Source organism: Protopterus annectens, chromosome 1.part1 (genome assembly GCF_019279795.1).
Source record: "Protopterus annectens isolate FY-2018-M chromosome 1.part1, PAN1.0, whole genome shotgun sequence".
Classification (NCBI taxonomy): Eukaryota; Metazoa; Chordata; order Ceratodontiformes; family Protopteridae; genus Protopterus; species Protopterus annectens.
This window is the reverse complement of record NC_056726.1, coordinates 1,522,441,688-1,522,458,628: the sequence shown is the minus strand read 5'-3', so window position 1 is coordinate 1,522,458,628 and position 16,941 is coordinate 1,522,441,688. Positions and strand designations below refer to the sequence as shown.

General features: G+C 39.0%; 1 protein-coding gene across 5 annotated transcripts in view; it reads right to left on the bottom strand.

Moving 5' to 3' along the window:
- The window catches only part of COL16A1 (collagen type XVI alpha 1 chain), a 3,146,845-nt gene that overhangs the window by 2,192,683 nt on the left and 937,221 nt on the right, over window positions 1-16,941 (bottom strand). For all 5 annotated transcript variants that reach the window (XM_044082765.1, XM_044082783.1, XM_044082773.1 and 2 more), the window contains exons 9-10: window positions 7,963-8,007; window positions 890-934 (exon numbers count right to left, since the gene is read on the bottom strand). In XM_044082765.1, coding sequence (XP_043938700.1) covers window positions 890-934; window positions 7,963-8,007 — 90 coding nt within the window. The remainder of the gene's footprint in view (window positions 1-889; window positions 935-7,962; window positions 8,008-16,941) is intronic.

Here is a 16,941-nt window from a genome sequence, read left to right as displayed (position 1 = left end):
ATACGGTGCAAGTGTAATATACTCCCACACTATGATAAATACTGTGCAAGTGTAATACAGTCTCACACTATGATACATATGCTGCAAGTGTAATACACCCTCACACTAGGATAGATATGGTGCAAGTGCAACACACCCTTACACTATGATACATATGGTGCAAGTGTAATACACAATCACATTATGATACATGTGGTATAAGTGTAATACACCCTCTCACCATGATACATATGATGCAAGTGTAATAGACCCTCACACTGTGATACATATGGTGCAAGTGTAATATACCCTCACACTATGATACATATGGTGCAAGTATAATATGCCCTCAGACTATGATACATATGGTGCGAGTGTAATACACCTGCAGGCTCTTTGGAAGTATTGTTGAGTTTTCTACTATGTGATGTTGACACTGGTTATTGTAAGGCTATTAACATTACCTGAGATGGATCTGTGGGATAGTAAATTATTAAAACCAACTTTATCAAAAACCCACACAGAAATGTTCAAGCCAACTCAAGCACTTGCAACTAATATGTTATATGTGACAAAAAGAAGCATTCCCAAGTAAGATATGATAACCCTAACCTATTTCCAGGACTGGAAGTCATACAGTGAAAAGTAACTGTCAGGTAGACTAAACTGGAATCTTGTTACACAGATGAGCTTACTAAAAATATCTAAAACATCTGCTTTAGGAATCCTGTGCACTGGTATGCTGTAATGCAGTTATAGTTATCAGTACACTCAGTTCATACGTTTAGTACACAATATATATAAAAAAATTCAAAGGCAGATAAATCCAGGACCTCTGATTCCTTTCATTTGTTATTGTTTTGTTTCCAAATCTGTGCTTCCATTTTTGGGAACGTGTCACTGAACTTACCTTATCAATCTGCATCATCTTTATATCAGCCTGCCCTTTGTAACCCTACAGGAAATAAAAAATGCAAATCAGTGTGTGGACACATTGACAATTGTAACAAGACACATTTAAGTCAGAATTTTGGTTTAGGCCATTGCAGCTAAGCATATAAATACTGTTCTTTGTACATCTGAAAAAACTTCAAGGAACAAGCTAAGGCCATTGGGATTTAACACAGATGTTTAGTTTGACATGGGTGGAGAAGACTTATATAGCTTAAAAGACAGCATCATTCTAAACTCTGCATTTCTAATTACATAAATTAATAAGTAAATATACAGTGATAAAAAGTCTTATTTACAAGTTTTATTGGTGGAACCTTGACACTGACTACAGAAACTATCAAATTATGCAAAAGCATGTAAAACTATCTGCTCAAACAATCAAAAACATATATGGTCTGCTGAAATAAGTGAAGCTAATTTACACACTATCTAAGGAAAGCACAGTCACAGCATAAAAGCAGATTAAAGGTAAAACTGATTCAATGTGTAACTAGCTAGTACTTAGTGTTGGAGCCCTGTAAAATACATAGATGGTCATATGGCTTTATAGAGAAACAGCCTACGATGAGAGAAGAAGATGAGCCCACCATGGAAGAAGTAAGAACAACACTAAGGAAGATGGAGTCAGGGAAAGCAGCAGGCTCAGATGAGGTCACAGCAGATATGATAAAGATGCTGGGTGAGATAGGGGAGAAATAGCTCCTGAGGGTACTCATAGCATTGTGGAGAGAAAGGCATATCCCAGATGACTGGAGAATAAACATACTTGTGCCAGTGTTTAAGAACAAAGGGGACATCCACAACTGTGGGAAGTACAAAGGAGTCAAACGCCTATCATATTGCATGAAAGTCCTGGAGAGGGTGATTGATAAATGGATACACAGAGTAGTAGAATGTAAGATGGGAGATGAGCAGTTCAGAAATATACAAAGCAGCTTGAGGACATGTCAGCATACGTCTTTGACTAGCGATGTAGTCATATGCCCTGGACTATCACGATGGTAGCAACTTCCTGTTTAACAACAAAGTAACCATATCAAAGGGAGTAACAAAAAAACAGTGAGTACATCTCTAACGGCTGACAAGACTAGCCAGCTGCAAGAAATCAAATTATTGAGGAGTTTAGAAACTTCTTAACTTGAGAGAGAAAAAAACAAACAAATAGATGTAAGGAAATGGATTATTCAGAAATGTAGGTGTAAAAACAGCTTAAATAAAATCTGTAAATTAAATGGAAGAAAATAAACAATTGTACAAAAATAATTCAGAGGTAATGTCTAATCATAATGTGAGAGGTGCACCATGGTAGCCATAATGAGCTGATAATGAGTTACTTTCTGCAGTCAGAAGTTTGAATTCCATGGTCTCTGTTTGCCTACTGAGTGATCCTTCAAAGATTTCTGCACCGTACAGTAGTACTGGTCACATCACTTTCTAGTACACCTTACTTTTCAGCTTCTTTGGCATCCTTCTGTCATATACTACACCTGATACTCTATGCCAGTTGGCTGCAGCCCTTCTGATTCTAGCTATGATCTCCTTAACCACCCCTCCCAGATCCTTGAAGCTGTTAACCTGTTCCAATATTTTTCCTTCTATCTCAGTTTTCAACGTCTTCTGAACTCCACCATTTGCTGCCAGTACCACTGTTTTATCTGTACTCAGCTTCATCCCATGTGCTTTCAGTTTTGCATTCCATTGCCCTATACTTTGCTGACGTTCTTGCACAGACTCTGCCTGTAATGTCACATTGTCTGCATACAGCAACTTTGTTGATCTGTCCCCTCTGACCTGTTTGCTAATCTAGTCCATCACCAGTATGAACGGCAGTGGGCTCAGAGCTGAACCATGATGCACACCTACTCCCACTGGGAACCCCTCTGCGAGATGAAACACTGTTTCTACTTTAGTCATTTGGTTATCGTACATAGCATGCATTAATTCTACTAATGCTTCTGGGACTTCACACCACAGTAGGACTGCCCAGATAATCTCTCTTGAGACCGTTCCTCATCTCTAGCTTCTTAACTGCAAACATCAGGTCAGTTTGCTGAATCCTGATCTGAATCTGAACTGCTTATTTCCCATCTTACAGTCTACTACTGTGCACATCCATTTATCAATCACCGTCTCCAGAACTTTCATGCAATGTGACAGGAGTTTGATGTCTCTTTACTGCCCACAGTTGTGGATTCTCTGCTTTGTTCTTGTACACTGGCATGAGTATGCTTATTCTCCAGTCATCTGGGGTACACCTTTCTCTCCATACTGCTACAAGTACTCCTTTCTTAGCATCTTTGTTAGCCAAAAAGTATTCCTTCCTAGTCTGGTCTGTCTTTTCTATCTCCCACTTTTTCCTGCACTCCTTCTTTCTTTTGATGACTTCCTGGGCTTCATTCCACCACCAGATTTTCTTAGGTACCTTATTTCCATACCTGGCTTGGCCACATATTTGGTCTGTAGTCCTCACACTTGCTGTTTTGAGGTCCTGCCATTCTTTTTTTAACTTCACCTATTTCCTCCCTTCTTGGGGTGCTATAGTTGTTCCTTTCTCTCCAGTCGACTTCCAGGTCTTCAGCCTGGTCTCTGTTGATCTCAGAGCCTTCTCTGACCACTGACTGCAGCTGATTGTGGCAGGCAGTGGTTTATGCTGTGGACTGACTGTTTCACTGGGGGTGACTTTGCAATCATTCATTCTTCCACGGTGCCCTTTTTTTACTGGAAGAAGTCTACCTGAGTTGCATGTTAGCCACACTTGTATGTGATCCTGTGACTGTCTCTTTTTCTGAACCACATGTTGGCTGCTATCAAGCCATTTGCCAGCCAGAAATCTAGATATGCCTCTCCTTCTTTATTCTTGTTGCCCCACCCATGTGGATCCAGGCAGTCCTCATATCCTATACTGTCTGTCCTGATATGTGCATTCAAATCACTCATTATCAACACCAATTCATGTTGTCCTGCTTTACGTAGTAGGTCGTGCAACTGATGTATGAATGCACTCTTCTCTTCCCTTGCACAACTCTGCTATGGGGCAGAGGCTGAGATTATGATTACTGCCATATCATTAGGCTTGAGTCTGATTGCCATGAGTCTGTCACTAATTTTGATGACATCCCTCACTACCTTCTGAAGCCTCTCCCGCACCACAATTCCCACACCATTTCTAGCCTGTCCTCTTCCTGAGTAAGAGACTCTGGATCCCAAGCCAAGTGACTTTGCTGCACTGCCCTTCCATCCTGTATCTTGTATGCATAGGATGTCCAGCCTCCTCTGTATCATCATGTCATCCACTTCCAAGCTATCTCCTGTCAGTGAACCTACACTGAATGAAGCAGTTCATGTTTGGCAAGTTGATTGATTTTACATCCAGCTTTCCCTCAACAGAGCTATCCCAGGTAACCCTGGCTGGGCAACTGGATGTCGGTTGACCGATAGCTTATTGATCCATGACTGCTGGGGTTTGTGGCAGGGACATGCTGGCCAATAAGGGCACGTATACCTCTCCCACTATTAGCATAGGTTTCTGGTGTAGGTTGGAGTAGGCTGGGTCCTCAACCCACTTATCACTGGTAACTACCCATGCTCATTTGGTGACATTAGTCAACATGACCGAATAACCTAGAGCCATATTTTACATCATCGAGTGGTTAGACCTACTACAGCATGCAGTCTGTGATCTGTGTTCTCCTCTCTTGTGGACACTGTGCACCACAGTAGATGTTCAAACCGGTTGGTCTATACAACTCTTCCCTCTATAGGGCATTGTGTAGAGTCTATGCCACTGCCCACAGTTCCATTCACTGGTGAGTTTGAGACAGAAACACTCAGCATTTTTTTTTTTTTTTTGGAGGTGGGAGGAACCCCAAAGAGACACAGGAAGACCATGCAAACTCCAAACAGGCATTGGCCAGAGGTTATGATTGAATGTTGTACCTTGTTCATGGGCAGCGAAGACCTTAACCATTATGCCAACTGGAGGAGAGGTTAAGGTCTTTGCCTCCCATGCACAAGGTACAATGTTCGATCCTGACCTGATCAGAAGTGGTGCATCTTATTTAAAAGCAGTATTTGATATCTGATTAGAAGCAGTTTATCTGGTTTCACTCATTCCCTCCAGTACAGCTCTTTTGAGTGTGTACTGTTAACTCTTAGTGGGTATGGCTTGAGCCTTTAAAAATGAAGTTATCACCTTACAGTTTAAACAAATATTCATATCTCTGGAACCACAAATGTTACTCAAAAACTGTAAATGGCAATCTATTCAGGATAAGTTAACCTGTATATTAGTGGCATTCATTCAGTTTGATGCTATAAACCGGATTTTATAAGCAAAAATAAAGACAATGAATATTAATTTTATAGTTTTGTATAAACAGCTTCTGATATCTCAGTAACCATTCAAGCAAGATACATACTGCCAGCAAGGTTTCAGAATATTCAGATATTTAGAGAAATTATTAAAATCATTACAATACAAATAACAATATACAAATAATATTCAATATCTTGTTAGCTGCATTAGACAGAGGTCAATTATCAGGAGAACAGCGTTTGCCATCGTACATGCTTTAAGATGAAATCTTCTGACACCTTGTATGTAGCATGGTTTTGGAATTGTTAATGTAAATATGAACAAGCAATATCTGACATCTACAGGTGTCAGTAGGAGTTAACTGCAGAAATGCCTGAAGGTGCATTTGGCAGTAATGAGTTTAAGCAGTATCTTATCAGAATCAGTGTATCTGGTTTAAAAGCTTTATCCGATCGGAAGCAGTGTTTGGCTGGGGTGGCACTTTGACTCACAGCAATATTTGACTCAAGACCGTATATGATAATGGCCATTAGCTGATTCTAGCTGCATTTGACCCTGGGCAGTACTTGACTTAAAGCTGTACGTGAATATCAGAGGGGATGGGGATAGCATCAAAGTTAAGGTGTTTCCCTCACAGAAACATGGTGCAGGGTTTGATTCTCACCTTTGGTCACTGTCTGGCTATTGGCTAGTCATGTAATAGTTTGCAGATTGGTTGCCTAGTATTTATCTATTAACGTTTAAAGAAGAGCTGGCATAAAGGGGTGAGCTGGAATAATGATTAAGGTCTTACCCTCACAGATACAGGATACAAAGTTTGATTCTGACCTCTGGTTATTGGTTAAGCTCATAGTAATCTGCAGACTGATAGCCTAAAAAGTAGCTTGGGAGTTGGTATACTGGTTAAGGTGTTTACCTCACAGGCAGAAGATACAGGGGTTGACTAGGCTTTAAACAGCCCTTACAAAAGTCACTAGTCTAATACTTAGTAATTAGCCTTTAGCAGTAATTGGCTACTGGCAGTCACTCATTTATGGGGTCCAGGGTGCTTTTGTCCACCTAAAACTTAGAAAATTATGTGCAGCAAGACTGAATTTCAAGGCACAAGTAAATGGATGACTCAGTTGTTAGGAAGAGCACCTAGAATTCCAACAAAAAGGCAACATTCCAAAGCATAACCCTCAGCAGATCATTCACAGCACAGTAGATACACAAAGACAGGCAGAGAAGTGAAAAGTAAAACAGTTCTAATTAAATGTCTGTAAGGCCCAAGCTGCTGTCACAGAAGGAGAGCTTCCACATAGAATGCTGCTGACCTGGGTTCAAGAACAACAGTGGGAAACCAAGAACTGAGCTGAGCTATGCTGACCATATCTAGAGGGCAATTCTCCTCATTGAGGGTGGGTTTGAAGGGCATGAAAAATAGTGAATGAACATTCAGAAGCAGATCAAGTAAGTCTGGGAAGGTGCGCTAGGCCTCAATCATTAAACATTTATAAAATCTCTCAACATGCTAGGAGGTGAATGCAGGCCATCCATAACTGGGCAAAAAGAGGGCAGTTATTTTCATCTGTGGTGGGTCAGGTACCTAGACAGAAAATGACTAGATCCGAAATAAATTCTCATTACTTGGTGAGGGACCTAGGCGTTGATGATGTTACTTACAGGGGGCAGCTCTCATCATTTTGTGTGGGGATGATATGTACAGGGGAACAGTTCTAATTACTTGTTGTGGGGGGGTCAGGGCAGCGATGATGCTGCTTACAAGGGACAGTTATTATTACTGGAGGACTAGGGCAGTGATGATAATGTGTATAGGGGTAGTTCTCGTTACTTGGGGGGACTAGGGCAGTGATAATGGTACTTAAAGGAGGCAGTTCTAATTACTCGGGTGCATGTGAGTAGTGCTGCTTATGCTTACAGGGGGAAGTTCTCATTACTTGGTGGGAAAGGGTCAGGACAGTGGTGCTGGGACATATGGGGGCAGTTCTCCTTACTGGGACTGGGCTGGCCTGATAGGTGAAGCTGAAGTATTCAAGGGGTAGTTCTCCTCATGAAGAACAGAGGCACTATCCCTTGCACATTGTCACCCCACTGTGCAAACTAGGAGGTAATTTTGCATCTGTAAATGCAAGCTCTTCCAATGCAGCTGATGGCAGGAAGGCAGGAATATAGCGATACATCAGTGACATCACTGTACATCTTGGATTTTGAAGATATAGTTCTATCTTATGAATAGCAAATCACATTATGCACAAAATATTTTAGCCTGAAGGACAAATAATGCCTCTGTGGTATTTTTCTTTAATACCCAGATGAAAAATGACACCTCTGACCAACCTTCCATTTTTTACTTTGGAGTGAAATAAATGAATGTCATCTTAGAAGATATTTAGTTTGACTGGGTCCAAGTTAAAGTGAAAGTTCGAGAACACTTTTGGAAAAATATTTTTGATGACATGTTATTGGTTAAAGAGTTACAAAGTTCTGAAATGACAGTAAAAAGCTCATCCCTCAAAATAAGACCCTTAAATTCCATAGCTTCTTGTCATACCAAATTCTAAACATTCTTCCTACGTATTTTGACAAAACTGAGTTAAATATATAAAACAGAAACACCATTCAAGAATAATTTACTTATTGCAGCCAAAAGTATTAAACTGCATGTCATGCGAATAACATTTCAACATTTTTTAATCCAATGCCAAACTTACTTCATCTGCTTGTACCATATCTGGGTCAGGGTGTTCTTGATAATTCTGCAAGAAAAAGGACAAACATGACATCAAAGACAAGCTGTGTTTTCAGCAACAGGTACAGTAACGTTTTAGTGATTTTGCTTAATGTAGGTGCAGTAAATACATTCTGTATTTTCCAGACACATGCAGAATTATATGAACTTTCATACTACATTAGGTTTGAAAAGACCCAGGTAGGAGAAATGTTTTTCATCTGCTACAGAGATGGGGAACTGTGCACTGAATAGTTGTTACTACTGGTGGTCCTTGATATGCAGGAAAAGTGTCTCAGTTAAACGTGCCATCAGAAACAGAATCATTGTAGTAATGGCCCATCTTGCACAATGGTTACAGTCACACAGGCTGACTGCTGGCTTCTTCCTCGTTCCCCCTGTGACTCTTTGTTTTATCTACCTCACGCCTTTCCCTGGTTATACTTTTCTATTAATTTTCCTCGTAACACTTCCAACATCCCACCTTTTTCAACATATTCCATTATTTTCCTCCTAACAACTCCAACATCCCATCTTTTCCACATATTTCCATTATTTTCCCCCTAACACCTCCAACATCCCATCTTTTTCCACATATTTTCATTATTTTCCCCTAAGACCTCCAACATCCCATCTTTTTCCACATATTTCCATTATTTTCCACTAAAACCTCCAACATCCCACCTTTTTCCACATATTTCCATTATTTCCCTCCTAACACATCCAACATCCCATCTTTTTCCACATATTTCCATTATTTTCCCCTTAACACCTCTAACATCCCATCTTTTCCACATATTTCCATTATTTTCCCCCTAACACCTCCAACATCCCATCTTTTTCCACATATTTCCATTATTTTCCACTAAAACCTCCAACATCCCATCTTTTTCCACATATTTCCATTATTTTCCACTAAAACCTCCAACTTCCCACATTTTTCCACATATTTCCATTATTTCCCCTGACACCACCAACATCCCATCTTTTTCCACAGATTTCCATTATTTTCCCCTAACACATCCAACATCCCATCTTTTCCACATATTTTCATTATTTTCCCCCAAACACCTCCAACATCCCATCTTTTTCCACATATTTCCATTATTTCCCCCTAACACCTCCAACATCCCATCTTTTTCCACATATTTCCATTATTTTCCACTAAAACCTCCAACATCCCATCTTTTTCCACATATTTCCATTATTTTCCACTAAAACCTCTAACTTCCCACCTTTTTCCACATATTTCCATTATTTCCCCTAACACCACCAACATCCCATCTTTTTCCACATATTTCCATTATTTTCCCCCTAACACCTCCAACATCCCATCTTTTTCTACATATTTTCATTATTTTCCCCTAAGACCTCCAACATCCCATCTTTTTCCACATATTTCCATTATTTTCCACTAAAACCTCCAACACCCCATCTTTTTCAACATATTTCCATTATTTTCCACTAAAACCTCCAACATCCCATTTTTTTCCACATATTTCCATTATTTTCCTCCTAACACCTCCAACATCCCATCTTTTTCCACATATTTCCATAATTTTCCCCTTAATACCTCCAACATCCCATCTTGTCCACATATTTCCATTATTTCCCCTAACACCACCAACATCCCATCTTTTTCCACATATTTCCATTATTTTCCTTCTAACACCTGCAACATCCCATCTTTTTCCACATATTTCCATTATTTTCCCCTTAACACCTCCAACAATTCATCTTTTCCACATATTTCCATTATTTCCCCTAACACCACCAACATCCCATCTTTTTCCACATATTTCCATTATTTTCCTTCTAACACCTGCAACAGCCCATCTTTTTCCACATATTTCCATTATTTTCCTCCTAACACCTGCAACACCCCATGTTTTTCCACATATTTCCATTATTTTCCCCCTAACATCTCCAACATCCCATCTTTTTCCACATATTTCCATTATTTTCCTCCTAACACCACCAACATCCCATCTTTTTCCACATATTTCTATTATGTTCCCCCAACACCTCCAACATCCCATCCTTTTCCACATATTTCCATTATTTTCCTCCTAACACCTCCAACATCTCATCTTTTTCCACATATTTGCATTATTTTCCCCTAACACCTCCATCTCATCTTTTTCCACATATTTCCATTATTTTCCTCCTTACACTGCCAACATCCCATCTTTTTCCACATATTTCAATTATGTTCCCCCTAACACCTCCAACATCCTATCCTTTTCCACATATTTCCATTATTTTCCTCTAACACCTCCAACATCCCATCTTTTCCACATATTTCCATTATTTTCCTCCTAACACCTCCAACATCCCATCTTTTTCCATGTTTCCATTATTTTCCTCTAACACCTCCAACATCCCACCTTTTTCCACATATTTCCATTATTTTCCCCAACACCTCCAACATCCCATCTTTTTCCACATATTTCCATTATTTTCCACTAACACTTCTAACATCCCACCTTTTTCAACACATACCATTATTTTCCAACTAACACCACCAACGTCCCATCTTTGTCCACATATTTTCATTATTTTCCTCCTAACACCTCCAACATCCCATGTTTTTCTACATAATTCCATTATTTTCCTCCTAACACCTCCAAAATCTCATATTTTCCATATATTTCCAGTATTTCCCCCTAACACCTCCAGCATCCCATCTTTTTCCACATGTTTCCATTATTTTCCCCTAACACCTTCAACATCCCATTGTTTTCCATATATTTCCATTGTTTTTCTCCTAACCCCTCTAACATCCCATCTTTTTCTACATATTTTCATTATTTTCCTCCTAATACCTCCAAAATCCCATCTTTTTCCACATATTTCCATTATTTTCCCCAACACCTCCATCATCCCATCTTTTTCCACATATTTCCATTATTTTTCTCCCAACACCGCCAAAATCCCATCTTTTTCGACACATTTCCATCATATTCCCCCTAACACCTCCAACATCCCATCTTTTTCCACACATTTCCATTTTTCTCCTAGCACCTCCAACATCCCATCTTTTTCAACATATTTCATTTTTTCTCCTAACACCTCCAACATCCCATCTTTTTCCACATATTTCCATTATTTTCCCCTAACACCTTACACATCCCATCTTTTTCCACATATTTAAATTATGTTCCCCTAACACCTCCAACATCCCATCCTTTTCCACATATTTCCATTATTTTCCTCCTAACACCTCCAAAATCCCATCTTTTTTGACACATTTCCATTATTTTCCCCCTAACACCTCCAACATCCCATGTTTTTCATCATATTTCCATTATTTTCCACCTAACACCTCCAACATCCCATCTTTTTCCACACATTTCCATTTTTCTCCTAGAACCTCCAACATCCCATCTTTTCCATATATTTAATTTTTTCTCCTAACACCTCCAACATCCCATCTTTTTCCACATATTTGCATTATTTTCCCCTAACACCTCACACATCCCATCTTTTTCCAGATATTTCCATTATTTTCCTCCTAACACCTCCAAAATCCCATCTTTTTTGAAACGTTTCCATTATTTTCCCCTAACACCTCCAACATCCCATCTATCTCCATATATTTCCATTATTTTCCCCGAAGACCTCCAACATCCCATCTTTTTCCACATATTTCCATTATTTTCCTCCTACCACCTCCAACATCCCATCTTTTTCCACATATTTCCATTATTTTCCTCCTAACACTTCCAGCATCCCCTTACTTTCCACATATTTCCATTATTTTCCTCATAACAACGCCAACATCCCATCTTTTTCCACATATTTCCATTGTTTTCCCTAACACTTCCAACATGCCATCTTTTTCCACATATTTCCATTATTTTCCCTGTAACACCTCCAACATCCCATCTTTTTTGACACATTTCCATTATTTTCCTCCTAACACCTCCAACATCCCCTTATTTTCCACATATTTCTATTATTTTCCTGTAACACCTCCAACATCCCATTGTTTTCCACATATTTCTATTATTTCCTCTAACACCTCCAACATCCCATCTTTTTCCACATATTTCTATTATGTTCCTCTAACACCTCCAACATCCCATCTTTTTCCACATATTTCCATTATTTTCCTCAGCCTGCCTGCTGCACTCTCCTTTGTTTACACTTTTTAACTTCAGACTTGTTTCTCACTTCTTCTATGAATTCCTTAGCCCTTAAGTTGGACAACCAGCCCCTTGACATAATTAGCAGCTGTTTTGGTTTATGTTAGTATACCTTGTAAGTTATATGTGTTATTAAAGCTTTTGTGCCTTCATCACAAATTACTTAACTTTGTTTGTTTAGTAGTTTTAGGCCTAAATACAGACTTTGTTCTCACTTAACATCCCTTGCAGAACTCTGGTTTTAATGTGTGTTACTGTTTGTTCATAAATGATTTTAATTATGGTCAGTATAATTCTTTGCTTCATTTTCTTTATATATGCAACAAAATAAGGAATGATCACATCACCGACTGATAATAATAGAAGCATATGGATAAACAACGTATGTTTAACATTTTTGTTGCTCCTTCTTTTCACATTTAGTGGTAGCTTCACTGGTAAATACACACACACACACACACACACACACACACACACACACACACACACACACACACACACACGCACACGCAAACACACACACACACACACACACACACACACACACACACACACACACAGATGCACACACACACACACACACACACACACACACACACACACACACACACACACACACACACACACACACACACCTAAGCTCACATCACAAAAGCTGAAGTCACGTATAGAAGTCAGATCTACTTATTATCAATATAAACACAAGAAGCATATCCAACAAACTACATGACTTACATGCATTTATATCCCACTACTCCCCAGACATACTAACCATTACTGAGACCTGGCTAAAACCTACCACACAAAATGAAGAAATTCTTCCCCCAGGCTATAACATCCTAGGGCAAGATAGAGGTACCAAAAAGGGAGGCGGATTTCCAATCTTATTTAAAAATACACTTAACCTCCAACCACTAAAACCCCCCTTCCCAAATTCCAGAATGCAGAGACATTAGGCTCCGTTATGTCTCTCAAAAACAAAAATAGAATCAACATCCTCTGTAGTTATATTCTTCAAGGAAATAACTCACCTATAATAGAAGAGATACTACAATGGGCCACAATCAGCCTACCCCAGAAACCATCCTGCTAGGCGACCTAACCTTAGACTGGCTAGCCTGCAACTTCAACAACCCCTCAAACCATATTAACCTATTCAGATTCTCAGGACTAGTCCAAGAACTCACCAGAGTAGACAAAAAATCCAATAGAACCTCCATTCTAGATTGGACACTAGTTAATATCCTCACAGAAAATTATCATATGGGCTGCTTACCTGATACATTGAATTACCACTGCCCCACATTTCTCCTTCGTAAACAGGCAAAATACCCAAACCCATGTTATTCAAGAAGACTAGGGATGAGCACAAAGTCAATCCAGAAACTCTTAACAGTGTGCTCTAGCAACAGGACTGGAACCCACTAAAAACTCTACCATTAGACCAGGCAGTTGATTTTTTAATACTGCTTTCATGAATGCACTAAATATACTAACTCCCATCAGGAAACTCAAGACTAAAGTTAACTATGCCCCATGGCTAAATAGGACAACAAAAGCCTTACTAAAAGCGAGAGACAATGCCTGGAAAAACTGGAAAAAGAATAACACTATCCAAGACAGGCAGAAATATCAAGAACTATGAAATAAGGCCAAAACCCAAACAAAAATAGATAAAAAAAAACTACTTCCTAGACATCCAAAACAAGCACTCTAGAAACTCCCAAAAGTTCTGGCAGGCCATTAATACCCTTCTAAAACCCGTCAAAACCACCACCCCATCTCCCAACAACAATTCTGATAATGATAGCATAACTTCCCAATTCAACCATCACTTCACAGAATTTATCCTCGCACTATCTACCCAACTATCCAGCAATAACTCTAAAACCACCCCAACTGTAGAACAAACTAACATACCCACACTTACACTCTCACCTGTACCAACCTCTTCACTTAAAAAAATACTCTCTAAACTAAAACCTACCACTCTTGCAGCAGATGGTTTAGCCACTAATTTTCTACAACTAGCTTCAGAATCACTAGCCTACCCTGTCTCAATTCTTATAAACTGCTATATACAAGAAACCAACGTACCCCAACTATGGAAAGTGTCATATATAATTCCCCTTCACAAAGGCGGAAACTCCAATGAACTATCAAACTACCAGCCAATTGCTATCGTATCCCCCCTTTTCAAGCTTCTGGAGAAATGTATTCACACCCAGGTAATGCACTACTTAGCCTCACATAACCTCCTCTCCCCTACACAGCATGGTATCCCCCAAACCATAGCACAGCCACTGCTCTACTCGCCTTTACCAATCAGATTAACCAAGTAAGAAACAGCAACAATTTCATCTCAGCCATATTTTTAGATCTATCAAAAGCATTTGATATGGTCTCCCATAACCTACTCTTAGACTCTCTGTCCACCTTGTCCTTCGCCCCTCCACTACTTCATGGTTCAGAAACTATCTCTCTGACAGAAAACAATCAGTTAAATGGCAAAGTACACTGTCACCTCTATTACCAACTACTATAGGCGTTCCACAAGGATCAGTACTGGGTCCTCTTCTATTCACCATTTTCACTAACAAACTACATACTTCCACCCTGCATGCATCAATTATACAGTATGCAGATGACTCCACCCTAATACTGCTCAGCCCTATCCATAACCACTCTTCAAAAGCTCACCCAAGAATCCTTCTGTTCTGTGGAACAATGGATTAATGATATCCAACTTATTCTAAACCCCAACAAGACCAAATTACTCCTTTTTACCCCTAATAAATCCAAAACCACGCCTCCTACCTTCACTATCCCCTCCAAAAATGGGACCACAATCTCCCGCTCCCCTCACACTAAGCTGCTCGGGGTTGAAAAAGATAAGGATCTAAACTTTGATGTCCATAGCTCACAAACCATCACAAAGGTACTTAAGAAATTAGGAACCCTATGCAAACAATAACAGTTCCTATCGGACCAAGCAAGACTCTCCCTAGCCCAAACCCACCTCTTGTCTACCCTAATGTATGCATCACCAATCCTAATTCATATCAGGAAAACAGACCTAAACAAACTAGAGTCATGTTACAATAAAATTGCAAAATTCGCAAATAACTCCACTTTTAGAAGTCATCACTGTCTTGCCCTGAAGCAACTACAGTGGCTAGAACTCCCTCAGCTAATTAGTTATCACCAGTTAGTCCTCACCTTCAACATAATAAGGAACCCTTAGAAACCCCCAGCCCTAAATCAGCTTTTAAACTAATATTCAGCAAATCACTCTCTGCACTCATCCAACAAATCCCTGCTCAACATAACCAAAGCCAATAACACTGCAGGGAAAGGTCTTTTCTCTCACACCATTAATAGGGAATGGAATATCCTCCCCCAAAATATCTCCTCTGCACCATCCATCTCACTTTTCAAGATGACACTTAAGTCACACCTCTTGCAATCATGGCTCTGTCCCTGTATCACATAAAATCCTTTCTGCTCTCCTTCTAACTTGCCACCCCTCATCTCCTCACTGCTTGCCTCAGGTATTCTGTACTATTCAAATACTCCCTATCAGGAACTACTATCCTATAACCATTTTTCACACGGTGACATATCTCCTCAATAGCATCAATTTTCTTGACTGCATTCTTTCATTTTTATGCTTTGTACTGCCAATAGTGATATTCAAAGTTTGCTATCTATATACCGAGCTTGCTTAAATCAAACTAATGTATGATAAATCTCCTTGACTGTATTTATGCCACTGCACATAATTTTTGTTGTAATTTGTTGTATTTGTGCTGTTATGTCATGGAGCTTTTCTCCCCGGGCCTCCGCTGTAAATGGACCTTGTTCCAGTCGGACTTTCCCAGTAAACAAATGTAAAATAAAATAAAAAATAAAATAAATAAAAATAATGTTATGGCGAGATGGGGTGCAGCATTTAGGCACTGGTATTTAAAGTATGAGCCCCTCCTAAGACTATCTCACTTGAAATGCACCTCCATGCATCATTGGTATGTAACACCCAGCATTTACTATGGCCTATAGCAGTACCTCTGTTGGTTGGCAGTGGTACCTATAGAAAATTTATTTCAACAAAGCTGTTTATAAACATTCCTTTCTGAAGGCATCATGAAAGATATGTAAATTGCCTTTAACACTAAGCATTTCTGCACAAGAGTTCAACATAATGTAAAAGCTATACAAAGACTTAACAAGTTGCTGCACAATATTCTCTTATATGTATAAAGACCTCCTCATTATAAGAAACAAATCACCTAGCACAGCATATTTTGATAATACAATATAGGGCATAAACAAAAATATAACATAGTTGCATCAATATTAGATGAAAAAATTAAACAATCTAGCATGGAGTGCATTTCCCTCCCTTTAAAAATGATGCCTACTCCTAAGTCAGTTTTAACTTGGTAACAAACATATTCTACATATTAATATCTGCCGCTTAATGTAGTACAAAATAAAATGATAAAAAAATATTACCGCTTTCATTCTGAACAAACACCCATTTGAATGCAGACCAGAGTATATTAGAAAAAAATACTCATTTTGTAAGAATGAATTGTCGACTATTAAGATGAGAACTTCCAATGTCACACGTATATAAATCTTGTCTTAAACTAAGTGACTTTTTTGAAAAATATTAATGGTCTAGTTGTCTTATAGAATAATTTAGTTATGGACTATTGTAAATAGTTACATGATTGTTAAGTTTTAAGCTTTTTTTCATTTATTGTTATTGTTATAATTTTAATAAAAAGATTAAAAAAGAAAAAAATACG